The sequence below is a fragment of the Artibeus jamaicensis genome, unplaced genomic scaffold, assembly GCF_021234435.1.
Source record: "Artibeus jamaicensis isolate MK-2021 breed Jamaican fruit bat unplaced genomic scaffold, CSHL_Jam_final contig_465, whole genome shotgun sequence".
Lineage (NCBI taxonomy): Eukaryota > Metazoa > Chordata > Mammalia > Chiroptera > Phyllostomidae > Artibeus > Artibeus jamaicensis.
In genome coordinates this window covers 21,825,112-21,850,423 of record NW_026521843.1, presented here as the reverse complement: position 1 = coordinate 21,850,423, position 25,312 = coordinate 21,825,112, and the positions used below count along the sequence as shown (strand labels likewise).

The following is a 25,312-nucleotide window of genomic DNA, read 5'->3' as shown; positions in this document are numbered from 1 at the left end:
TGGATTACACTCGCCGGAAGTACGGCACTAGGCCCAGCGGAAGGAACCTCCTGACAATTCCCGCGTGCGTTGCTAACCATGGCGCCTGGCAAGAAACCTTTGGAGTTCCACCCCAAGAGGCCCTGGGGTCCTCCCCAGGGGGCAGAGGGGACGGATGAGGACGACGACGATGATAACGATGAAGCCGAGAATGGGTTCTCCATGGAGGAGGTGTTACGACTTGGAGGCACCAAGGTAATGGCCTTGGGCTACAGGTTAAGAGGCACCGAGGCTTGCGGAGTGGTCTCGCACCCCTTCTTTACCATTGCTCTTTACAAGATAAAGGTCGAGTCGAGCATTTTTTATGGTATAGCCTTAGAATGTAGACGATCCTCTCATTTGGTTTGACGTATATCAGGTCAGACAGGACCTGACGTTTTTGGCCTTGACCTCGTGGTATCAGTGTTTTGAACTCGAGTGGTGTTGGTATTTGTATTGTGTACTCACCGAGTACATGCACATGCTCACTGTATACTCAATAAGTTCTTGGGATTTACATCCTGATTTTGGGAAAGGAACAGTCACCAGACTTTTGAATACATAGTATGTCGGACGCTGAGGGGATCCGGGAACCCATTACTGAGATAGATAGATGTTCGAGCAAAAAACCTTCAGGAAAATACGGACTGAGCCAGGGCGTTTCAGGAACAACAAAAATGTCAGTTTAGCTGAGGCGGAGTGAGGTAAGAAGAGAGTAGTAAGAAACGAGGCACGAGAGTGGGCTTGTACTCTGAGTTTGACGAAACCATTAGAGGATTTGGAGCAAATACGTGAAAGAATTTGGGTTATTTTTTAAGTGTTTTGAGACTGGAATTGGAGATGGGGCGTGGAATAGACGCAGGGGGAGTGTATCTTACAGGAACAGATTCCCAGGTTCCTCTGTGCGAGGGTTTGATTTTTAAATATGTATGTACATGCTGCAAAGAGGTTTTGTTTTGCTTCGTTTTCAAGGAAAGGGTACATGAATACACAGTGAGAAACACTTTTTCCCCACTTTTAGCTCAAGCCATGCAATAAGTTTCTTTCATATCTTCCAAGAAAGTGCACGCGCATCTGTTATTTTTTACACAAAGGGCACCATACTACATCTGTGTATAATATTTTTGTATCCGTTTTTTTCTGTCCTTCCATATCAAAGTGGAAAGTTCTGTCATTGGTTTAATGTCTGCATAAATCATTGTGTCTGTCTTAATTTTCTATCAGCCGTTTAGTAGAATATGTAAGTTGTCAGTAATGATGCTTAAGCTATAACCTTGAATATGTTTTCTCACACTTGTAAGTGTAGATTTAATCTAGATATGTAGAAATGGAACTGCTGGGTTCCACATCCACACAAAGGATTTGTGCCTTCTGTGTATTTTGATTGAAGATGGCAAATTGCCTCCTTAGAGGTTTTGCCAGTTTGCACTCCCATCAGCCGTGAAAAGAGTCCCCTCCTCCTTCCCTAACACTGCCTGTCATAGTTTGATCTTTGCTTATTTGACAGATTAAAAAATAGATATTGTGATTTTAATGTGAATTTCTCTAAACGTCTTTTCATATCTTCATATATTTCTGTTGGGTTATTTGTCACTTCCTTAACTGACGTGTAGCAACTTTTATATTAATTATTAAGCCAAATTAGTTTGATATGAGTTGCCAGTATTATTTTCCAGTTTATTATTTGTCTTTTGATTTGTGTATGAGAGGGTGATAAATTTGCCCATTCTTTCCTTTATGGGCCCTAAGTTTTGCATCAAATTTGGAAAGGTTTTCCCCACTCTGGAATTCTTTTAAAAATTATGTTGTGCTTTCTCCCATTATTTTGTGGTTTTATTTTTTTACATTTAAATCTCTGATCCCTCAAGTATTTATTTTTGTGTAGTTTGGGAGACCAGGCAATACCATGACAGTTTTGATTTCAAAGATACAGTTTGTTTCAAGGAACAAACTGACAGGTACCAGAGAGGAGTGGGGAGAGGGATAATAGGGGATAATGGGGGGCCATCAAGGAAAATGTATAAAGGACTTACGGACAAAGCCAAAGGTAATAGGTTCCAGGGTGGGAGGGGGGGGTGGATAAGGCCAGGGGGGCATGGTGGGGTAAAAATGGAGGCAACTGCCCTTGAATGACAATTAAAAAAAGAAAAAATACATAGGTTTCACATGAACTTTTGAAGTTTTAACTAAAGTGTTGGATTTGTAGTTTATTTTGAACTTTATGTTTTTATGCAGCAAGATTACCTTATGCTGGCTGCTTTGGACGAGAATGAAGAAGTTGTGGATGGAGGTAGAAAAGGAGCAATTGATGACCTTCAACAAGGTGAATTGGAAGCATTTATTCAAAATCTGAGTTTGGCCAAGTATGCAAAAGCTTTCGTAATTGAAGAAGATGAACCAACCAACAAAGAAGATGCCAACAAAAAAGCAAATGTATCTAAATTAGGTAACAAAAAGCAAAATGCAGCGGAAAGTGAAAGGACATCAGCGAGTAAGGTGAAAAATAAGAGGAGACCAGAACAACGTTCTGATGAGAACAATGCAGTACCAAAAGTAAAGAAAGACAGACAACAGGACGTCTTTGAGTTTTTTGAGAGACAGGCATTGTTACTGAAGCCTGGGGGCAAATGGTATGATCTTGAGTATAGCAGTGAATATTCGTTGGAACCCCAGCCTCGGGATGTTGTGTCTAAGTACAAAACTTTGGCTCAGAAGTTATATGAACATGAAATTAACTTATACAAAAGTAAGACAAATAATCAAAAGGGAGCCTCTTCTACCTGGATGAAGGCAATTGTGTCATCGGGGACCCTGGGTGACAGGATGGCAGCCATGATTCTTCTTATTCAAGATGATGCTATTCACACACTCCAGTTTGTAGAAACTCTTGTAAACTTGGTGAAAAAGAAGGGCAGCAAACAGCAGTGCCTTGTGGCTTTGGATACTTTCAAAGAGTTACTCATTACAGACCTTTTGCCAGACCATCGAAAACTAAGGATTTTCAGCCAGCATCCTTTCAACAAACTAGAACAATTGTCCAGTGGCAACAGGGACTCGAGAGACAGGAGGTTGATCTTATGGTATTTTGAACACCAGCTGAAACACTTAGTGGCTGAATTTGTGCAGGTCCTAGAAACTTTAAGTCATGATTCATTAGTAGCCACCAAAACCCGAGCCCTTTCAGTGGCTCATGAGCTGCTCTGTAACAAACCTGAGGAAGAAAAGGCACTTCTTGTGCAAGTGGTAAATAAACTGGGAGATCCGCAGAACAGAATAGCCACGAAAGCCTCCCATCTGTTAGAGACGTTGCTTTGTAAACATCCCAATATGAAAGGCGTTGTGTGTGGCGAAGTAGAAAGACTGCTCTTTCGCTCAAATATCAGCGCCAAAGCACAATATTATGCAATTTGCTTTTTAAATCAAATGGTTCTCTCCCATGAAGAAAGTGAACTGGCTAACAAGTTAATAACTCTCTATTTTTGTTTTTTTCGGACTTGTATCAAGAAAAAAGATATTGAATCAAAAATGCTTAGTGCCCTCTTAACAGGAGTGAATAGGGCCTACCCTTACGCCCAGACCGGTGATGACAAAGTGAGGGAGCAGGTTGATACGCTGTTTAAAGTGTTACATATTGTGAATTTTAATACCAGTGTGCAGGCTTTAATGCTGCTTTTCCAAGTAATGAATTCTCAGCAGACAATATCGAATCGATACTACGCAGCATTATACAGGTAAGTAATCCCTTCCAATATGAGACTGTGAGGAATAATGTTATACACACAGGTGCCCCTCTGTGGGGCAAGAGAAGAGACTCACGGAACTGGATTTTAGGCTCCCCTTGGGCTTGCTACTCACTCCCTTTGACCAAGCCACTTAATCTTCATTTACCTGTTGGACAACTACCGTATTTACCATGTATAATATGCTCCCATGTATAATGTGCACCCACATTTTTGACCCAAACTTTCAGGGGGAAAAAACCTTACGTTTTAATTTTTTAATTCAATTTTTTATTTACTTGTATTTAGAAACAAAACCAATGATCATATTTCAGAGAATTATTTTGCATACGCATATCATTGCTTTCTAGAGTTACACTTTTAACACATGAAATTAAAAGAATTAAAAACATGGATACAGAATTACTACTACCCGTGTATAAAAATACACATGTATGAAAAATAATTCCAAAATTGAGGAATTGAGATTTTGTTTACCGAACTTTGCAATTGGCCTACAGTGCATCATTGAGGGATGATCTGTTGAACAGTGTGTCAGGTATACCAACAAGCTTTGCATTTTGTCTAAGTTTTGTAATTTCTCAATCACTTGTCTTCTGAGAAATGTAATGTAGTGGTTAACTCCTGGACTAAGCCACACTGTCTAAATTTGAGGCCCAGCCATTAGCTTGCTGTGTAACTTTGGACAAGTTACTTAATCCTCATTATAGCCCTATTGGTAAACATGATTAATCCTGTTTACTGTGCTACAGTTTATTTGTCTATAAAATGGAGAATGAAACCTATCTCTGAGGGTTATTTTGAAGATTATGAAACTTTCCCAAGGTTACACAGTTAGGAAATACAAGATGAGGGCCTTGATAAGATTAATGAGTTAATATATATGTTATCCCGTGTAATCTTCATATGGATGTTAAGCACTTAACAGTGCCTGACACATGCAAGTTCTCTGTAAGTGTTGGCTGCTGCTGTTAGTAATGTTGTTCACATGGCTTTCTTCAGTTTAATCCTCTTAACGGCCCTCCACTCTGGGTTCAGTAATTTGTGCAAGGTCAACACAGACAATACAAGATGGAATTAGGTGGCAGGTCCCCCTAACTCGTGTTGGAGGTCATGATGTTTCATGGTACTGTTGGCACTGGGGCACTAAAAAGAATTTCAAGGCTTATGCATAACTTAAGAGTCTAAAATTTTTTCAAGTAATAAAAACTTTACTTTTTTAGTTTTGAAAGATTCCAATGCTGAAAGTGTTATGATTTCAGTATCTTTAGTTTTTTGTAACTTTTGAGGGTTGCAAGAACTTACAGTTTTTAGAAAACATTTGAAATCTATCAGAAAACATTTTTCTAATGCTGTTCAACATCTCAGCGTTGAGCACAACAGTCTCACATCTCTGGAGAGGAAGTATGTTCCTGAATTCTTTAAGTTACTGCTTGCCAAGGGCTCTTACAGATGGATTTCCTCAGAGGGCTCAAAAGACTTCTTAAAAGACTTTACTTCCTCTTGGTTTTATTAAGAACCTTTAAATAAAAAGTCCCTAATGTTTTGGGATAAAAGAATGAGTAAATGACTGGTTTACAAAAATGCGCTTTATGAAAAGCTTCAGGAACATGCTCTCTTGTCAAATGGAAATAAAGCTGTGTAAACTCTCCTCAGTGTTTCCATGGATGTGTAATGGAACTTAATAATTAAAAATAGGTTGCAAAATGGATGAAAAAGTTGAAAAATTTTAATGTGAAGATTGAATATTGAAGCTTGAATAATGCAAGATGTCAAAATATCACCAATAGATGCTAGAAGTATGGGACTGACAAATGGGGAAACTGGGCATGCAGAGCAGTGTAACCGTGCTTCGCAGCATTAAATGTCTTCATTTCTAGTGTTAATGGGGAAAAGGTTGTAGAAGTATTTCGAACAGGAAGTAATGGTTCCATGTTAGTGTATCTGAAGAACATTTAATCCCTGCTGGTCTGTGGCTGGAGATTCAGATCAGTGGGAGCGTCTCTCATCTCCAGGATCGAGCAACTAAAATGAAGAGAGAATTTAAAATTTATACAAGGTGATAGTTGAGAATCCTGCAGAAGGGAGACTTTGGGGAGAGAAGATGTTATAACTTTATAGGGTCAAATATTTGAAAGGCTGTCATGTAAAATATAATTAGACTATTTTTTGCCAACTTTATTGAAGTATAATTAGCAAATAAAACTATAGATTTAAAGTGTAAAATGTGATGAGTTCATATACATATATACATTGCAGTGATTACTGTACTCAACATCTGTCATCTCACTCATCTCACGTAGTTACTACTTTTTTTTTTTTTGGTAGCGAGAATGCTTAACATCTAATCTCATCAATGTCAAGTGTATAGCGTAGTATTTATTAACTACAGTCACCATCCTGTACATTAGACCCTCGGAACTTAACTCATTACTGAAAGTTTGTGCCCTTTGACCAACATCCCCCCCATCCTACCCACCCCCTGCCGCTACGAACCACCTGTGTTCTCTGTTTAAGTTCGAGTTTTATTTTTAAAGATTTTGCATGTAAGTGAAGTTATACAGTAGCTGTCCGTCTCTGTGACTTATTTCACTTAGCATAATGTGTCCTACAGGTTCATCCGTGATACAAACGACAGGATTTCTTTTCTTCTTTCTCACGGCTGAGTAATATTCCATTGTATGTATACATCACGTTTTTACCATTCATCTGTCGACAGACTCTCAGGTTGCTTCCATACTTTGGCTCTTGGGAAAAATGCCGTCAGCATGGGAGCACAGAAACCTCTTCGAGATGCTGATTTCATTTCATGGGAGTACATACCCAGACACAGGACTGCTGGGTCATGTGGTGGTTCTGTTTTTAGTTTCCTGAGGACCTTGTGTACTGTTCTTCATAATGGCTGCACCAATTTCTATTCCTGCCAACAGTGTGCAAGGATTCCCTGTTCTCCCCACCCTCACCAAAGTTTGTTATCTCCTTTTTGACAACAGCCACCCTAACAGGTGTGAGGTGGTTTTGATTTGCATTTCCCTGATGATTAGTCATGTTGAGTACCTTTTCACATACCTGTTGGCTGGTTTTCTTCTTTGGGAAAATGTTTGTTGTTATTGAGGTCTTTGGCCCACTTTTTAAATCAGTTGGTTGTTTTGTTTGTTTTTTTTTTGCTCTTCAACAAGATTCCTTATATATTTTTATATTAACTCTCTATTATTATGGTTTGCGACTATTTTTCCCCCACTCCATAGGTTACCTTTTTATCAATTGTTTCCTTTGCTGTGCAAAAGCTTTTGAGTTGGATGTAGTTCCACTTATTTTGCTTTTGTTGCTTGTGTAGGTTATTTTGTGTTATTTTAGGAGGCAGTAGTAATGATTGGAAATTACACAGGAGCGGATTTCAGCTGTGGGTTAAGAAGAGAGAGATTTTCTAGTAAAACTTTGTCCAGAATTGGATTGGGTTCCTAGTACGAGAGTGAACAATCTGCAATCACTAGAGATGTGTAACCACTTAGCATAGAATGAACCATTCATTCATTCAATAAATTAAGTGCCAGGCACTGTGGTTATAACAGTGAATAACACAGGCCCACTCCCTGTTCATGGGACTTGGGATGGGAGGGAGAAAAAGGTAACTGTGTTAAACTGTGAAGGACATAAATATGTATCTGATAACAGAGAACAGTGGAGGAACCTGTTTTAGATACTGCGGGCATGAAGACACTTGGGGAAGAACATTCTGGGCAGAGAGAATGGTATGTATGGATGCTACACAGCTAGTACGTTGGACTGAAGATTCTCTGAAGCCCTCACAGTTCAGTTTTCTACTATACTTGTGTGGTCCTCACTGGAAACATGTGGAGGAGGCTGTGTCTGGTCACCCAGCTAGTAGATAGTGACGCAAGGATGAGAACCCAGATCCAGTGTGCTGCTCCCGTCCGTCAGTCTTCATTGTTTGGTCTTGGATTAGCTTTTCATGTGTGGTTCTGTATCTATAAAAATTACCCTGTTAGGGCTGTGCCCTCTTAGTCTAGAGTGTGAAGAACCACTTGGGAAAGAGTTTAAAAAAAAACTCAAAGAGTTCCTATGATCACCCACCCCTATCATCATCATTTGTTCTGTATCAGTCATTGACTTGCACTTTACCTCTTGTCAGAAATGATCTCTTGTTCTAAAATAAGTAGGAAAGTTATCCCTAACTAAGATGAGGTTAGTAGTTACCTCTGAGATGTGGCTGCTGGTTGAAGAAATGTTATATGAATAAACAAACGCTTGATCTTATTTTTGTTTTACAGGAAGATGTTGGATCCAGGGTTGATGGTGTGTTCAAAGCAAGCCATGTTTCTTAACCTTGTCTACAAATCTCTGAAAGCTGACATCGTGTTGCGCAGGGTGAAGGCCTTCGTGAAGAGGTTACTTCAAGTTACCTGTGAACAGATGCCACCGTTCATATGTGGAGCTTTATATCTGGTGTCTGAGATCCTTAAAGCAAAACCAGGTTTAAGAAGTCAACTAGAAGATCATCCGGTATATTTTACAACATTTTTAAATTGAGTGGGTTCTGAAGTATGTTGCTGTTTTTCTACTTTGCTTCAATGACAGTAACTTTCTTGGTTTTTGGAGCATGTCAGACTTTTCCTGCACTCGGACAGACCTGGACTTTAGTCCCAAGTGTACAAGTTTACTAGGCGGGTGTATTGCTTGACCCGTTACTCAAAATAACTGCACTACACAGAACTACAATTATGTGAGATAGTTATGGATGGTTCTAGAGCTAGTGGATCTCTTGAACTCATTTCGATCTCTTAAACCCGTTTCCTTGGTTGCGAAATGAACATCGTAACACCTGCCTGATAGGGTTATTTAAAACATGCCAGGGTTGAATGTCTTTATGTAATAAAGTCCCAAAGTCTCAGGGATTCTTGGCTCAAAACTTAACTCTGTTACATTAAGAAGTAAAGATATATTCTCCCCTCCCTCGATCTCAATCTTCCTGATACATGTTTCACCAGAATTGCAGTAAGTGTATTTCTTCTTTAAAACTACCTCATGTGATTGAGTACATACTTCCAGTTAATTGACTCAGATTCATTAAATCACTTTTTCAGGAGTCTGATGATGAAGAAAATTTTATTGACGTAAGAGATGACGAAGACATAGAAACATTTACCGATGCAGATGCTGATACAGATAAAGAAAAAGGCACGGAGAAAAACGTTGAGACAGAAGAAACTGTGTCAGAAAGTGATACGGGAACCCAAAAAGCAGAGTCTGCATCGTGGGTACACTTTGATAATTTGAAAGGTGAGTTTTTTAAATCTTCAAATGATTCTCTTGAATTTTTAAAAGAGGGGCTTGGAAGTCCTCATCCTGCTTTCTTAAAAATGGGAGGTCTCATAACCAGATACAATCAAGACCTTAGATGTACATGTTTAATATAGTGGATCATTTATTTATTAATGATACCACAGATGGTAAATATATATTTTAAAATAATTTCAATCTTAGAAATTAAAGCAAATACTTTCAGAACTTCGAAGATTTAGGGAGAAAACTGTAGACATGTTAGAGGCACAATAAACCTTCATTTTCTTTAGCTATTAAAATAAAAGTTGGTACCTCTGAACCAGCTTTAGTTTCTTGATCTTTATCTGTATATGTATGTATGTAAAGGCCTCAAACATGGAACATACATGAAGATACCAAATGTGTGTACATGAAAGTTTTATTTATAAACGAAATTATTGGTTAGATGTGAATTGTGTGGAAGTTTGGTTCTATTGTGTGAGCATCATATTCACCCTCTACAGTTTCTTCAAATAATGTTTCAGGATTGAAAATTTTCTGTGAGATAGAAACTTTACATATACAAATTGAATTAAGTCTATTAATAGAATACTAGGGGCAAAAGAAATCTTAGAAATGCATTCTCTTCATTTGAGTCTGTAAAGAAAAGATTATTAGCCTAAGAATCAAGAAATAGGCCAGATCTATTTCTTCAAACTTGTGGGGCTCGGGGTCAGATTACTTTAGCTCTCGAAATTTTGGTTTGTCTGTGCAGTACCAGAGACAAGTCTGGTAGCAAAGTTCTTTTTTTTTTTTTTTTTTAATTTTAATTAATTTTATTTAGTTATTTTTCAAGTACAGTTTTTTGTCTATTTCTCCCATCCCAACCCACCCCGCCCCGTGCTCCCCACCTCCCTCCCATTTCCACCCCCCTTAGTTCTCGTCCCTGTGTGCTTCCTATTTGTTCCTCCAAAGCAAAGTTCTTAAAAGAAATCCTTGAAATGTCCTAAGGCTAAACTGGAAATAATTCTGTAGAAGGATGATTTGCACATACATTGTGAAATAGACAGTTGATAGTATGTTCTGAAAGGTCTTTGTTTTCCATATTTTAATCCCAAGTTTCTGAAAACATGAAGAAAATGTAAAACCTGTTCCAAATGAGAATTGTTTTGGGGCATAATCTAATGGTAAATATTTAGAGCATTCTAAAGTTCCAGAAGACTTTAGATCTATTTCATCTTCAGGTCATTTGCCATCTTAACACTTACGACATAATTGAGAAATGGGCACTTTTTGTTGTTATTTTAAAAGGAGAGAAGTTTCAAAGGGGACCTTTTAGTAGTTTAGATAAAACACTGCCTGATTTATTCAACGGCAAATGTTAGTGTGGGTACCAAGATAAATTCTTGAAGGGATTTGGAGTTTATAGTCTAGATAGGATACCTAATTAAGAATGTTGGAAATTATATCGCTTGGTAACAACATCAGTGATAGTGGCTTTAGTTAAATCTTGGGCTAGGAATTAGCATCTGAGAAATTCTGGGTTTTTTTGTTGGTCTCAGGTGGCAAACGCTTAAACACATATGATCCATTCAGTAGAAACCCTTTGTTCTGTGGAGCTGAAAATACAAGTTTTTGGGAACTCAAAAAGGTAAGATAATTTCACTTTATCTTTCGATTCATTTGTGTGGTATATTTGTCCTCATGGACTTGACACCTTGAAATATCCATTTTTCTTGCAAGTAATTAATATAGTTATTATTTAGACATGAGTTGTCATAAGGAAGCAATTTGAAGTATATCAATCAGCTGTAATACTTTATAACCCATATTTCTTGTTGCCTCCGATAAACATTAATGTCCATATTTATACCTTTCTGCATTCACATGCAGAAAATTCTTAAATAATGTATATGCAAAATAAGGAGTTTGTACATGGCTATAAGTAAGGTTTGCTTTTTTAGGTAGATTATTGCATATAACAGCTCTGTAAAATAGGTAAATTTTGCTTTATGCATTAGATACCCCTGTAAAGTTCTGTGATAAAAATACTTTTTGCAAATTACTTTATAAATGCATAGTTCATACTTTGTGGTTTTTCTTGTAAAGCAAATAAGTCTTCCTATACCATGGCACTTCAAGTGTGGGCACAGATTCCTGGGGGTCCCCAACTCTTTTTCAGCAAGTCTGCGAGGTCATAGCTACTTTCAGAATCTTACTGAGACAGCGTTTACCTTTGTCACTATGTTCACAGTGGCACGGATGGTATAGAGGAAATGACGGATGAAACTTGCCGCCTTAGCACGACAAAGACTAACACTAAGATACACTCGCATCTGTTGTATTCTTTACTGTCGCATACCTTCAGTTTAAAAAAAGCCAGTATCATGTGAGAATGACGAGGCAGGAAAAATTATTGATTTTATTATCTTGATCCTAATGTACATTTGTTTTTAATATTCTGCGTGTGTATATAGCAAGAACACACGATGCATCCTGCTGCGTACCTAAGTGTGAAGGTTGTCTCATCTCCCAAGGACAAGTGTCTGTGTGGTTGCTGGAAACTCAGTTAACTACTTTCATGAAAAACTGGCTGAACAAGACTCTGGTTATTCAGGCTTGGGTATATGAGAGCCATTGTCTTGAACATGAAGAAAGTCTACAATTTTGTGAAAGGCTCTTAGTAAATCCTCTTTTTTCCACTATATATCTGTATGAGGCCAGAGTTTCTTCATATACTTCAACTAAAATAACACAAAATGTGGAAGCAGATGTGAGAATCCATTGTATTCTATTAAGCTAGACATTAAGTAGATTTACAAAACTCAAATAATGCAACCCTTCTCACTAATACTTATTTGTTCTTCAAAAGTTTTCATGAAATATATTATTAATATATATTTGGTTTATTGTTACTTTAAGTAGGCTATTAATATGTAATAGGTTTACTATTATTTCAAGTTAAAATGTTTCTGTTGTAATTTTTAACTAGGTAAATAACAGTAGATATATCCCACTTAAATAAAGGAAGCTTAAGCAGCCCTGAGACCAAAATACTGAGAATCACTCTTAATGTATTGGCCTAACTTACAAGTCTCTGGATTTCCTTAAATAATCAATTATTGTAGTAAGAATTGACCTCATTCATTTCTTTTTTTTAGCTGTCTGAACATTTTCATCCCTCTGTGGCTCTATTTGCAAAGACTATCCTTCAAGTAAGTGTAAAATATGCAAAAGAGCGTTAAAGAAAAGTAAGTGATCTAGATTCAGATGATAAGTAACTGGTTGTACAATATTTTCTCCACCAGGTAGATCATGTCCATTTGCCTGCTTTGTAAAGGAGTAATGCCTTGTTTAATACAGAGCAGCATTTAAGTCTTCCCAGTCTGAGATGAATGGGAATACAGGATTTTAGGAAACCACACAGTTACTTAGTACCTTCTGGCTTTTCTCCTGGAGAAATGTTGCCCTCTCATTTCCTCTTGGCTGCTACAGCACTTGGTTCCTGGTTAATGGTTAAATGACCTATAGTATTAATATTATTTACTTACTCATATAATTAGCAATGTGTCATAGAATATGTATGAGTGTGTTTGATTTATTTAAGGGTAATATGCATGACAGAAATATTTGAAGTCATTTATTGCAGTTTTGCCTTCTATGTATTGTAGCAGATGCTTACAGTTTCCTGTTTTTTCCTCATCTGAATGCATGCATATAATTTAAGTCCTGAAATTCTCCTCACCTTTCAGGGGAATTATATTCAGTATTCAGGGGACCCGCTGCAGGATTTTACACTAATGAGATTCTTGGATCGATTTGTATACCGAAATCCAAAGCCACATAAAGGCAAAGGTATGCTTCTACTTGATGAATTATTTGGTTTTCAGTGTTAACATTTAATAAACAGTATGAACATGTGACTAGGTTTTACATTACATGGTCTTGATTTTACATTTCAGAAAACACGGACAGTGTCGTCATGCAGCCAAAAAGAAAACATTTTATGAAGGATAGTCATAGTCTCGCTGGTAAGTGTTTATAAAGTACTTTATAATAGTGTTTTAGATTGTATTAATTTATTTATTTGAGAGAGGAGAAGGAAAGGAGAAAGAGGGGGAGAAACTTTGATGTGTGAGAGAAATGTCACTTAGTTGCCTCTTGCGCATCCCCACGTGAGCATTTGGCTTGCAGCCTGGCACTCAACCCACTGAGCCACACTAGTCAAGGCTATAATAGTTTATAAAAAGTCTGGACAGTTGAAACTTACAAGATAGTACAAGTCAGTAACATATAAAGTGTGTTCATTTGTTCCCCAGTTAGAATAAAACGTAAGCACCAGAGACATTAGCCATCTTTTATTCGCAAGAATGTGTAGGCATTTCTAAGTCCACTGTGTCTGATTGCACCTTTTTTTAAAACTTTATTACACAAAATTTCACTCATATCCAAAGTGAATAAATAAATAGTATGTGTAATTTCTCCCCCAGTGGCCATTAACGGTTATCAATATTTTGCCATCCTGGTATCACCTGTGGCTTTATCAGTGAACCACCTGCCCCCCGCCCCAGTATATATTATGCACTTACTATCTTTTGCACTTCGGACCATCTTAAGCTCTCTAATATGAGCTTAGCAGGAAACCCACGCAGTTTTGTTACAGAGCCAACATCTGTAACATGGGTAACATGTTACACATGTTAATTGAGTGGTAACACTATTTCTATGGGTATTTACCCATCCTGGGGTCTGAGTCTTTGTTTTTCTATTCAGAGCCAACGTTTCTTTGCAACCAGACCCCAGCTCCTTTCTGTTCTAAGGCTAAGACACACCTTATAAATCATACCATTTTCAACTTACTTCACAGAGGTCCAGAGGTGTGAAAAGACCTGCCTGAAGTTAATAGAATTAGAAGCCAAATTCCCTTTTATTCAAGATGAATGAGAAGCTTTTACTTTGAAGATAGAAAACTAATGTGCTTGTACTCCCTACTCATTTTTCAGTTTTCCTCGGCATTAAGTAAAAGTGTGGATAACTCTGTGCTTGCCTTTGCTTTCTGTTCCCAGAATGACTGGCATTGTCATTTTTTGGAGATGAAAATGGCAAGTTTTTAAGTGATTCTATATTAAGAGAACTTTTAGGATTTTCTGTCTCTCGGCATTCAGATCTGGATGCAGTTGGAGGACAGTGAGGGAGCCTGTCCTTTCACTGCGATGTGCAGGTGGCTAGCACACCTACTTTTCCTGGTAGCCGCCGATCAGTCTCGAATGCAGGCCCCACGCCACAGGCTTTCCCAGGAATTGTCCTCTGTACCCTAGGTTCCCATCCGCCTGCCTTCCTTACACTGTGAGACTTTAGGAGTGTAGGTATGCTGTATTTAGTCTTTGAGCCTGAGTAACATTAAAAGGATTTCTTTAATAAATCCAATTTTTTAACTGAATTTTTCTAGTGAACAGCAAGGAGTTCCTTGCAAAAGAAGAAAGCCAAATACCAGTGGATCAAGTGTTTTTCTATAGGTAATGTACTTAATACGGTTTTGTTCGGGGAACTGTTAAAATTTAAAATTTATTATCCTTAAAATGCTGTTAACATAGGCCAACCTTGAAAAGATCAAAGGACATACCAGTATCCATTTTTGTGAAGATAATTTGTAAATCAGTCATTTTGCTGATACTAAGATTATCTAAGTGGAACTGAATCAAGTAAATTTGGGGGTTTTGTTTTTAATTAGCGTAATTTTTTGTTTTTATGAATCTTGACTTTAGGGAACTTAATCTTAATTTCCTTTTTTTAATACAGTAATTTTCTAAGAGGCTTTAAATCTGTATTACTCTAACATAATGAGAGACAAATCATGAGTAATTAGTCCAAAATGTGACTCTAAGCAGAGTTAGGAAGATTCACTGTTGCTATAGAGATAAGTCCTGAACCTCCTGTTATTATTACTAAATGCCTCACAGTCGTACAGGAACTGGTATCTCATCTGTTACTTTGGTTTGATTTGATTTGCTCTATTGATGCTTTTTGCGTGAAGAATTTTAAGGGCATGATCCCATCTGCAAAGTGCCAAGTTTTATTGTATCCTAATATGACAATAGGTCTGATACAATATTGTGAATAGAAGTCAGCACATTTTGTGATATTCTAATACTTCATCATTACTGTTGACCCTGAAACAACCTTTTACACGTGCTGTTTAATTAAGGTGAGTTGAGGTGTTTTTATGAGGAACCAAACCTGAATATTTAAAATTTATACTTGACATTTTAGAAGTCTCCAACTGTTTTTGTAGAATTCAACTTTTTTCTACAATAAATACAAATTTTAGTCAATTATATCCAACAGAGTTAACAGCATTTACAGTTGTTTTGGTGAATGGTCATAGGTGCTTTGGCTATAAATAAAGTTAGTAAAATTATCAAATATGTGACATGAATTTTATTTTAGGTACTATAAAAAAATCGCTGTCATTAAAGAGAAACAAAAACGGAATGCAGACGAAGAAAGTATAGAAGATGTGGATGATGAGGAATTTGAAAAGATGATTGGTAATTTGTTGACTCTTCAATGTGCAAAATAATTTATTACGTTAGTGGTAGAAGCGACCTTAGTTTTAAAAAATCACTTAACTAAGAATACCATGCAAATCACAATGGAGAATTAAAAAATATTTTGGTGGGATAATGATAATTCACATGACAATTCATGGAGAAAAAATTTTATTTGCATGAATATATTTATTCTTAAGGCCAAATCTTTTATAAAAGAGAGACAGTTTGATGTTCCTAATCTTCCGTTATTGGTAGCAATAGTCTACTATTTTATCTTTATACTGCATAGAGCTAGATTAAAATTTAGACTGAAACAAAAAACATGGGAAATTAGAAAGACTTACATTAAGTCCACTTCAATAGCTCTAATAAAGTAAAAAGGACTGCAGTTGCTAAATATTTTATTTGATATTTACCCTCTTGCTATAAAAGAACTGTAGATAGAACCTGAAATTAACTGGAACCATTTTAGTTTAGGAATTTAATTAAGGTCAGTATAGTCTTAGGTTTATTTTGGTGTTTGTCATGAACAGAAGAATCTTGACTGTTAATTGATTTAGAAGACATGTCAACTTCGTTATTCTTTGCCATATCTTACCAATTTGTATATTGCTCTCTGGCAGATACATTTGAAGAGGATAATTGTTTCACCCCTGGAAAGGATGATCTTGATTTTGCTGGGTAAAATACATTTCTTCCGTATGTTTTTTTTTTCCACTGTTTCCTCAGCATTTCCCAAATTGTCCCTCTTGAATAAGCTCGGGAAATAGATCGTGTACTTCCATTTGGGACTTTTATAATGCATATTAAATAAAGGCTCTGAGCTTCCTGTGACTCTTTTAAAGCTGTGTGTAGCCTCATACCCTGGTAGTCATCAAACCCCATTTTAAAAAACAGCTTCCTCTTTTACATTACAAGTTGTTTTTCTTCAGCAATGTGAAAAAGAAAAAAAAAGGAGCTAAAAGTGAGCCAGAAGATGAAGATTCAGAAGAGAGTGACGATGACCTTGATAACTTGGATGATGATGAGGTTTCTTTAGGAAGTATGAATGAAGAATTTGCTGAAATGGATGAAGATGGAGGGACATTCATGGATGTGCTGGATGATGAGGGTGAGGGCATTCGGGGTTGGCGAGGCTTCTTTTTAAATGCAAGACTGAAACAAACTATATCTTCCTTCTTCAGCATAGGCTTGTTTTTCTGTTGAATATTTTTTAATATTACTCTGTATTCAGATTAATACTCAGGCCAGACATTTAAAGAGGACCTTTTCTCCCTCACATTTGAAACTGAAAGGTGTTTTTTAAAGCAGTTGAGTGCTGAGTTTTGAACTTTTATTTTAATCAACAATTAGACTATATGTGTGATACCTGTTGAGCCATTATGTTGCTTTTTTAATATTATTAGAATAGTAATTAGCAGTTTCTAAAAGTTGGTATTCATCATCCTAACCCTAGAGTGGTCCTGTTTTTAAATTACTTAATAGCACTTTTTTTGGTAACAGAACTTGATGATGAAGTCAGCTCCAAAGTCAATTCTAAGAAAAGCAAGAGGAAAGGCGCAAATGATTTTGACTTTGCTGGATCATTTCAAGGTAAGAAAGTGCATTTACTCTTTTTGAAACATAAGCAGTGTATATATGAAAGATATTACTCATTATTATTTTGGAAATTTTTCTAAATCATTGGTGGGTACAATTTAGTTTATTTTTACAATGGAAAATAAGTTTTATGTTTTAATATGTAAAAATTATTTCCCATATATCTTCAACAATTTTCTCTTCCTAAATTCACACATCTGGATATCTTTAGATGATTTTATTCATTCATGTTTAAATCACTGAATTATATTTAAGCCCTACATTTTCCATAAACACCTTTTGCCTTTTCTCAACCAATTCTTTTTCTTTGTCACCTGACCCTTCTGAAAATCCATGCTCTTCATTAACTTCATTTTCTTTTTTTGTGAGATCTGTCATCTTGTTGCCATGACAAAGCAGTTCTAATCTCAGAAATATCTTACATAAAACACGTAGGAATTCTCTCTGTCAATTTGTTCTCTAACGTTGTTTAAAGTATATCATAACAGATTATCCATATTAATGTAACACTTTGTGACAACTATAAGTTGTTGATGAAAATACAGACAGCACTACAATAAATGCTTCATCCCATAACCCTGTGGACAAATATGCAGGCTTGCAGGTTTTTTTCATGCTTTGCCTCTTTGGATTCTGCTTACTAGTAAATGTTGATGAATAAAAATAGACTTGCAAAGTTAAAAATAATTAAAACACTTAACAATACTTGATTAAAATTAAATAATACTAAAAAACTTGACATTAAATATTTGACAATATATATAAAAATAAAAGCTATATATTGGTAGTAGTCTCTCAAGAGATTTTTATGCTTACAAAATTTTTATCAGGTCCAAAAGCTGATAAAACACTGCTAACAAATAGTTCCATTATTTAGATTGATTTACCTGATACATATTTAAATTGTAACATACATTCCAGATTTTTTTTGATTGAGTAATGTCACTTTAATAGTGTCATATGCTCAAATATAAGGCAAAGTTTTCCTCAAAATCATCTTAGAAATGTTGCTTTATCACCAGTCCTGCTGAGCCTGCCATATTAAAAAATTCTCTCTCAACAACCTTATTTTTAATAAAGTACTATTTCAGAAGACGGTAGTCTGAAAGAATCTCACATCTCAATCAATAATAGTTTTGGATGCAAATTCAGGTGTACATGACAGAATTGGTTAAAACAAAGGAGTAAAGGAATTTCACACAGACTTCACTGATCCTGAAGGGTTTCCCTTACATTGACAAATGCTGCATAAAGAAAGGAAACTGTCTTTAAGAAGGCAGTACAGCAGAAGTGTTTACTAATGGAAGTTATAGGTGTATACCTATAAGATGAATGAAAACCAAAAAAAGCCCTTTTCTAATCCTATACCAATGAGCATTTTAGCTTAAACTAAAGCATTCAGTGATAGCATCATGTACAGTCCTTCAGTAATATAACATGCATTTCACCTTGGTAAAAATTGAGATGAAATGCTCTAGAAATGATTTTATTAAAAGTGGCTCTGGTATATTCATGCAAAGACTTGTACACAATTGTTAATAAGAGCATTATTCAGAATAGCCAAAAAGTGGGAACAGCCCAAAAGTCCACTGACTGATGCTTGGATAATAAAGTATGGTCTACCTGCATAGTGGGACATTACACAGCAATACAATGGAGAGACATGCTGATAATGCTGTCATGTGGGTGAGCCTGAGAACTGTTACATATAGCGAAAGAAGCCAGATACGGAAAACCACTGTGATTCCACTTAAAAAAGCAAAGCCTTCGTGGGTGTGGTCATGTGGCTACAAATGGGAATTACAGATCTTTTGGAGTTGAGGGAAATACTCTAAAATTGTAGCTGAACAACTCTAAATTTACTGAAACATACTGGATTATACACTTAAACAGCTGGATTTTATGGCAAATTTTATTCCTAAATACAGCTGGGGTTTTTTGTTTAAGTGATTTCCAGGCTCCGGCTGGTGTGGTTCAGTGGATTGTGTGCCGGCCTGTGAACCAAAAGGTTACCGGTTCATTTCCTAGTCAGGGCTTGTCTGGGGTTGCAGGCCAGGTCCCCGGTAGAGGGTATGCTAGAGGCAACCACACATTGATGTTTCTCTCCTTTTCCCTCCCTTCCCCTCTCTCTAAAAATAAATAAGATCTTTAAAAAATATAGAAGTAAATAAAGGTGATTCCAGTAGTGCTAGAGACATTGGTATCAAAGATGCAAAGAGTTTGCATAATACTGTTTCAGGAAATGGGTAAAAAACGTTTAGTTAATGTATTTTTAGATAGGTGGATTTTAAATGTATGAATTAGAATTTAGTAAGTATTAAAACCAGATGTTTTACTATTTCATCTATTTAGGAAAAGTTTATATATTCAGAATGATAGGTGAGGTATGTTTAAAGGAAAACCACTTTGAGTGATATAAACAAAACTTTATTTATAATGTAATAAACATACCTTCAGTATTTAATAGTCCAAAGAATAAAACCTCTGGCTTAATTAGAATTTACATTTTGCCTTAAATATTCCAAAATCCATCATGTCAGTTCTGGAATTTTAATCTTGCCTGATACTATGAAATAGGGTAAACTTTGATCGGTGGCCAAACCTGAAAGGCAAGAAGACATAAAAGTCATATGAACAGTTCTATTACAACACTACCTTTTTAAAAGATAGTGTATACTAACTCTTAAATGTATTTCTACCTTTTAAGTGCCAGCTACCTAGTGTATATTTTAGCCCAAATATAATTTTTCTAACAAAACCGTATTGAAAGGTTTATATTTTTCAAAAATCATTGGATTTACAATTTAACAATCTTGGCTTATACTTTTTAGGACCCAGGAAAAAAAAGAAAAGAAATCTCAGTGACTCCAACCTATTTGTATCTGCTGAAGAGGTAAGACTAATATACTATTTTAAGAAGTTACCTATTTCAACATTGTTTTAGGTTTTCTAGTAAGTGTATCTTCTCCCCCCTGCCTTTTTAAGTTTGGCCACCTGTTGGATGAAAATATGGGATCCAAGTTCGATTACATTGGCATGAATGCCATGGCTAACAAAGACAATGCAAGTAAGTAGCTTGAATTTTTTGTTGAAGCTTTTTAATAGCCATACTTAGAACTTCTGAAGATTATATAGTATGAGTTGGCTAAGTGACCTTAAAAATGCTTCATAGACATTTTAATTTTTTCCACCATTGATAGTTACTGGCTTTGGTTCTTTTCTAGTAAAAGTGTTTAGAGCAAATAAAATCTTCAGAGCATTTGTTCCTTTCCTGTCCTAGTCTTTTACTTATAAAATGGTCATCTTTGATATTAAATACAGAAGGAAAATGACGATGAGCAGGGGATTCGCATAGTGGGTGGGAAACAGCTGTAGGCCCCGGCAGACCAGAAGTTCCTGTTACTCAGTAGGTTGTTCCGTGGGGCCTCCCGAGAGTCTACAGTGTGGTGTGTTCATCTTTCTCCTCCCACCCCCCCACAGGTGTCAAACAGCTTAGATGGGAGGCTGAACGTGATGACTGGCTACACAACAGAGATGTGAAAAGTATCATCAAGAAAAAGAAGAATTTCAAAAAGAGGAGACCGAAAACTACTCAAAAAATTAAAAAGCAAAGAAAATGAGTGTTTTCCAAATAAATTACAAAATTCTACTTACTCCTAACTTTTGTTGTTCAGCCATTTTTCTTGATCTTGCTGTCTGATTCCATACATTCCAGAATATTCAATGGATTTGTAGTAAACTATAAATAAAAACTTGTCAGTTATAAAATTATGTAAAAATGTTAAAATTAAACAATATTGAGAAACATCAAGCTTATTTGCTTTCTTGCTACATATTTCATGTAGAAGCACCTACATCACTATAATGAACAGTATTTATTAGGCAAATACTGTGCTGATTACATAGTGTTAGGCTGTGGTTTGATTCCATCACCACCTCAAATATCCAGCCCATGAGCTCACTGCTCTCATTTCAGTTACCCTTGGTGAGAACTTACTCTGTGTTCTCAGAAGGAGCTAAAACAGGTATGAAGAGTATCTTTCTCCTTTTGGAAACTGACATCACACAATAAAGTCATTTAGCTCTTAACTGATCATAAAGAAAATAATTACTTAGTTTAGATAAATACCTATAGGATCAATAAGTTCCCTGGAACATACCTTCTAAGATGGAGGGAAATTTCTTGCTCATTGTTTGCCTGAAATCTGATGAAAAAATTGTTTTAATTAGACAGGATTAGAAATTCATGGTATTAACGCATAAAAATAGGTCTATAAAATAGGAATTCCACAGATTAGAAATTTTTCTTAAGGTCCTTCTCTTAATCCAGGAACTATATCCTTTTGGGTCTTAATTGTACTTGCCTTACATATAGTCATCTGTAGTTATTTTGTAACTTTAGCCTGTATATTCAATGTAAGTTATTTAGAAATACTTAAAAGCAATTTTTTAATGTGCAATACCCTTATGTAACTGAATTATTTTTATGGATGCAACTTTAACTTGTTTTGGATTTAGAAATAAGACTTCCCAGTTTTTTAAGTTGATTTTAAACTTTAACTTGCTTTTAAGTACTGTTTTGGATGTTTTCCTTTATATCCTTACTTACACAGTTTAAAAGTGTGGAGACTTTGTAAATATCCAATGTTATCATGGAACAGTGTCCAGTGAAGTACTTTCAAGAAATAAAACACCGTTCAGACTTGGCCACCGCTCAGGACTGCTTCGGTGAGAGAAAGTAGCGCTTCCTAATTAAAAATGTTTGAGCTCATATAAAATTTAGCCCCACAAAATGTCAGAGCACTTTCAATGATGGCCAATGTGTCATGGAGGGGGTTTTTGGTGCCCAGTACTGATGCAGACAGAACTCGGTGAACCTAGGAAACATGATTTTGACGATTCAACTATACTCGGTCTGCCAAACGAAGTGCATTTTTGCTCCATCTGTGCTCCCAAAAGAAGCCATACTAAAGACACCACTCTTCGCCCCCCCCACTAGTAAGACTTGAGGGAAGTGTGAAATCTTTGGTCTACAAACATTAATTTTTAAGGAGGAAATTAATAATTTTACAATAATACCTAACTCCCTCTTTTGGCCATAAAGATGTCTAATACTGAATCTGAAAGTTTCTCTAAAAATGTTAAGCACTAAAAATGCATCAGCAAACTGCATACCCCCCACAAAATAACTTCTGATCTATGATTACCTTGGCTTGTGTCCATCTTTTTAAATAAAGCATAGGCTCCAAAAACTCCCAAAAGTTCAGCCACTAAAACTCCTTTAAAGATCTTCTTTGCCAGTGGTTCCAAAGTGCGAGCCATTCTGCTTAACAACAAATACATGTAAACCTAACTGAGCATGTTCAAACGTAGTACTGCATCTGTAAAAATCAATTCCTACAGTTTGAATGGTTAGCTGTGTAGGGAAAAAAACCCAGTCACTGATTACTTATTTGTATTAGAGAAGTCCCACCTTCTTAGTTTTCGATCTCTGTGCCCGAGGGCAGCAATGTTCAACTGCGCTGCAAGAATATTTAAGGTGCAATAACTGACTATTTAGTCAGGGGCACTGACCTCTTCTCCCTAAAATTGTCCAATAAAGAAATGACAACTGCTAACACAGTAACCATCTGGTGTGAATGAATAATCATACCTATAAATTACACCTTTTTAGTCAGATTGGCAACAATGTATCTTGTGGTGTGTTGCAGAATTTTATTAGTTTATGTGTACCATGAGATGAAAAGTGTTCAAAATCGCTACCCTCGGGGCGAAACGGACCAAAGACATGATTGGATAAAGCAGAGAGGAGAATAAAAGAAAGCACTGTAAAAACAAATTTATGGAATTACGATTTTAAAACTAAGGATATAAAATAGTGGGAGATAGAGTAAATAATTCTTTAGCTGAACTAGGAATTAAGGTATGATCTACTGGGAACAGTACATGAAAGCTTGTAAAATACCCTACAAAAGTAAGGTTACTCTATAAGTGGTTGTACATGTTTATAGCTGGAGCTTTTCATTTATACAGTGTATATTGAACTCTGTGCCACAGCCCAGGCAGTTTATACAAAGCTGAGCAGTAACAGGTTCTTGTTCCTGAATAGCTGCTATTCTAACTCATTACATCACCCAAAAGCATCTTAAAATGCACATTCCTGGGCCTCGACCTGCAATTCCCCAATCCCCAGACTCGGATTTAGCAACTCCAGGGTTGGTGTCCCAATAATTTGCCTTTTAGCAGGTAACTCCAATTAACATTTAGACAGGAAGCCACAGGACCAAATGAGGGAGAAAACCCGACCTACATCACCCAATAAGTGGCAAGACTAGAGTTTAGATCTTGATTCTCTTCCTGAAGTTAAAGTAAAAGCTAATCAAAAAAGAGAAGATTTGAGTCTTTATTCTTTCTCTAAAGTTAAGCAAGTTAAAGGGCTGTACAGTAAGAAAATAGCATATCTGACTCTTACTGCATGTATGAATGTAAACCCAAGTTTTTACTCTGCCTCCAAGAGAACCGTTGTTTTTAATCTCAGTATTTTGATATTATCCTATGCATGCTCTTTGTCACATAGTTCTCTGTCCCTTGTACAGATGGTATGTGCTCTAATACTCAGCAGTCCCAGCTCTGCTCACAATCAAGCGTTTACTCCATTCACCTCTGACTCCTCACAGTGCCCAAGGGTGGGGGTAACTAAACACCCTACCTTTGTAGGATTATCCTACTAATATCGTTATCAGGTGTCCTTGCTCCGAAAATTCCCTTCTCTCATTTTGATAATGTGATCACCCTGGGGACTAAAAGACTAAAACTTTATTATTCTTCCCTAAAAGAAAAGCAGAGGAAGTTAAAAAAAAATAAAGGAGGAGAAGAACTTACAAACATCAGGCAGGTGAGTGGGTAGGGAGAGTTATTTTGCTATTTACTACAATGCTGGACATTACTGACGGTAAGTAAATCCTGATCAGTACTGGGAGCTCTCCTGAGTTATTTTAATGTTCAAAAGGTGAAAAGAACAAAACAAGGCCTGTCTGTAGCTGGACCCACAGTGTAAGAATTCCAAGTAAAACTTTGTTTTGATTTGTTTTGTTGGAGAGGGTGAGGTTAAGGATTCAAGCAATAAAATCCAACACTGTAAAATAAACCATTCGCCTTTTTTGAAAATGTGTGTGTGTGTGTGTCTCTCTCTCACACACACACACATTTTACATTCCAAGTCCCTCAGTTCACGAGAGGTGTTTATAACGACTGATAAGGCCCATTTGTTAAGACCACGAAAGCCATACTGTCCAGGACAAAGCTAGATTACTAACTGGCAGAGGAGGAGCACAAGTAGCCGAGATTTTGAAGGTGGAACTTAGGTGAAGTTTAAAACCAAGCCGCCCTCTGACGGGCTCGCAGAAAAGCAGGGCTGTGCGCCACGGGGTTAACACCCGTGGGGCCGAGAGGCCCACTCTAGGCGCACAAGCTAAGACAAAGGTCAGTGTTGCCTCCGAAACCCCGCATCTGTGCACCAAAGCTTGAAATCAGACAGACTCGGTGTGTCCAGGCAACATGATTCCACACAGCGAGGTCTCTCAACAGCTTAGATGTTGCAGAACAAGCTTTCTCAGCTTCGACTCTGGGTTTCAGTAGCAAGAGCCGTTTTTTTCTGGTTCCCACCGTCAAGAACAAAGCAACCTGCGAGGCGCCAGGGCCGCGGCCCTCAGGCTGGCTACCCACGATTTTCGGCCCCTCGCCGCCCCGCGTCACCGAGGCGCTCAGCTCCCACCGTCATCACCCCAGCAGCCCGGTGCACCGTGGCAGCCCCCGACTCTCAGTGGCCCGGGATCCCGAGAAGTTCCAGGCCGGCCTGCACCACCCCGGCCGCGCAGCCCAGACGTCGGAGCGACCCGGAAACACTCGGGCTAGTCCCGCGCTCGCTCCCTTGGACACGAGACCGTGACACCCGAGTGTGTTGAGCGCGGCCCCAAAACTCTATAAAGACGTCCCACCAAAACCTGCCGCACTCCGGGCTCCGGGTAGCCCAAGCCACACCTGCGAACTAGAGCCCCGCGCCGCCGTCTCGGCCGGATTGCGCTCACGCAGCGCAGCGCTCGAGCTCCGCTGGCGGAGCCC

At 37.3% G+C, this 25,312-nt stretch overlaps 2 protein-coding genes across 4 annotated transcripts; one reads left to right on the top strand and one right to left on the bottom strand.

Moving 5' to 3' along the window:
* Window positions 1–28: 28 nt before the first annotated feature.
* Window positions 29–20,851, top strand: CEBPZ (CCAAT enhancer binding protein zeta). Its single transcript, XM_037165407.2, has 16 exons — window positions 29–234; window positions 2,254–3,749; window positions 8,051–8,282; window positions 8,864–9,059; window positions 10,604–10,692; window positions 12,203–12,256; window positions 12,794–12,896; window positions 13,004–13,072; window positions 14,491–14,557; window positions 15,489–15,589; window positions 16,216–16,273; window positions 16,525–16,703; window positions 17,096–17,185; window positions 20,023–20,084; window positions 20,177–20,258; window positions 20,672–20,851. The coding sequence occupies exons 1-16, from the start codon at window positions 79–81 to the stop codon at window positions 20,809–20,811; spliced, it is 3,174 nt and encodes a 1,057-aa protein (XP_037021302.2). The 5' UTR covers window positions 29–78; the 3' UTR covers window positions 20,812–20,851.
* CEBPZOS (CEBPZ opposite strand) lies at window positions 19,603–25,312 on the bottom strand. 3 transcript variants are annotated; one of them, XM_037165408.2, is made up of 5 exons: window positions 25,232–25,312; window positions 22,399–22,514; window positions 21,352–21,396; window positions 20,846–20,930; window positions 19,603–19,793 (listed from the first exon to the last, which is right to left on the bottom strand). In XM_037165408.2, exons 2-4 carry the CDS (start codon window positions 22,511–22,513, stop codon window positions 20,848–20,850), a joined length of 243 nt encoding a protein of 80 aa, XP_037021303.2. In that variant the 5' UTR covers window position 22,514; window positions 25,232–25,312; the 3' UTR covers window positions 19,603–19,793; window positions 20,846–20,847. The 3 variants fall into 3 exon arrangements, with proteins under 3 accessions (XP_037021303.2, XP_053522976.1, XP_037021304.2); XM_053667001.1 differs by lacking the exon at window positions 25,232–25,312 and adding an exon at window positions 25,189–25,211; XM_037165409.2 differs by lacking the exon at window positions 25,232–25,312 and adding an exon at window positions 24,966–25,095.

What these genes read in the sequence shown, in the direction of transcription:
- CEBPZOS (XM_037165408.2), bottom strand. Translation starts at nt 22,513, where the DNA reads ATGGCTCGCACTTTGGAACCACTGGCAAAGAAGATCTTTAAAGGAGTT. An exon ending in AAAGATGGACACAAGCCAAG is followed by an intron (nt 21,397 to 22,398) that starts GTAATCATAGAT and finishes TTTTTTCATCAG; the next exon opens with ATTTCAGGCAAACAATGAGC. An exon ending in ATTTCCCTCCATCTTAGAAG is followed by an intron (nt 20,931 to 21,351) that starts GTATGTTCCAGG and finishes TTTTATTTATAG; the next exon opens with TTTACTACAAATCCATTGAA.
- CEBPZ (XM_037165407.2), top strand. Translation starts at nt 79, where the DNA reads ATGGCGCCTGGCAAGAAACCTTTGGAGTTCCACCCCAAGAGGCCCTGG. An exon ending in GGATGTGCTGGATGATGAGG is followed by an intron (nt 16,704 to 17,095) that starts GTGAGGGCATTC and finishes TTTTGGTAACAG; the next exon opens with AACTTGATGATGAAGTCAGC. An exon ending in CTTTGCTGGATCATTTCAAG is followed by an intron (nt 17,186 to 20,022) that starts GTAAGAAAGTGC and finishes TATACTTTTTAG; the next exon opens with GACCCAGGAAAAAAAAGAAA.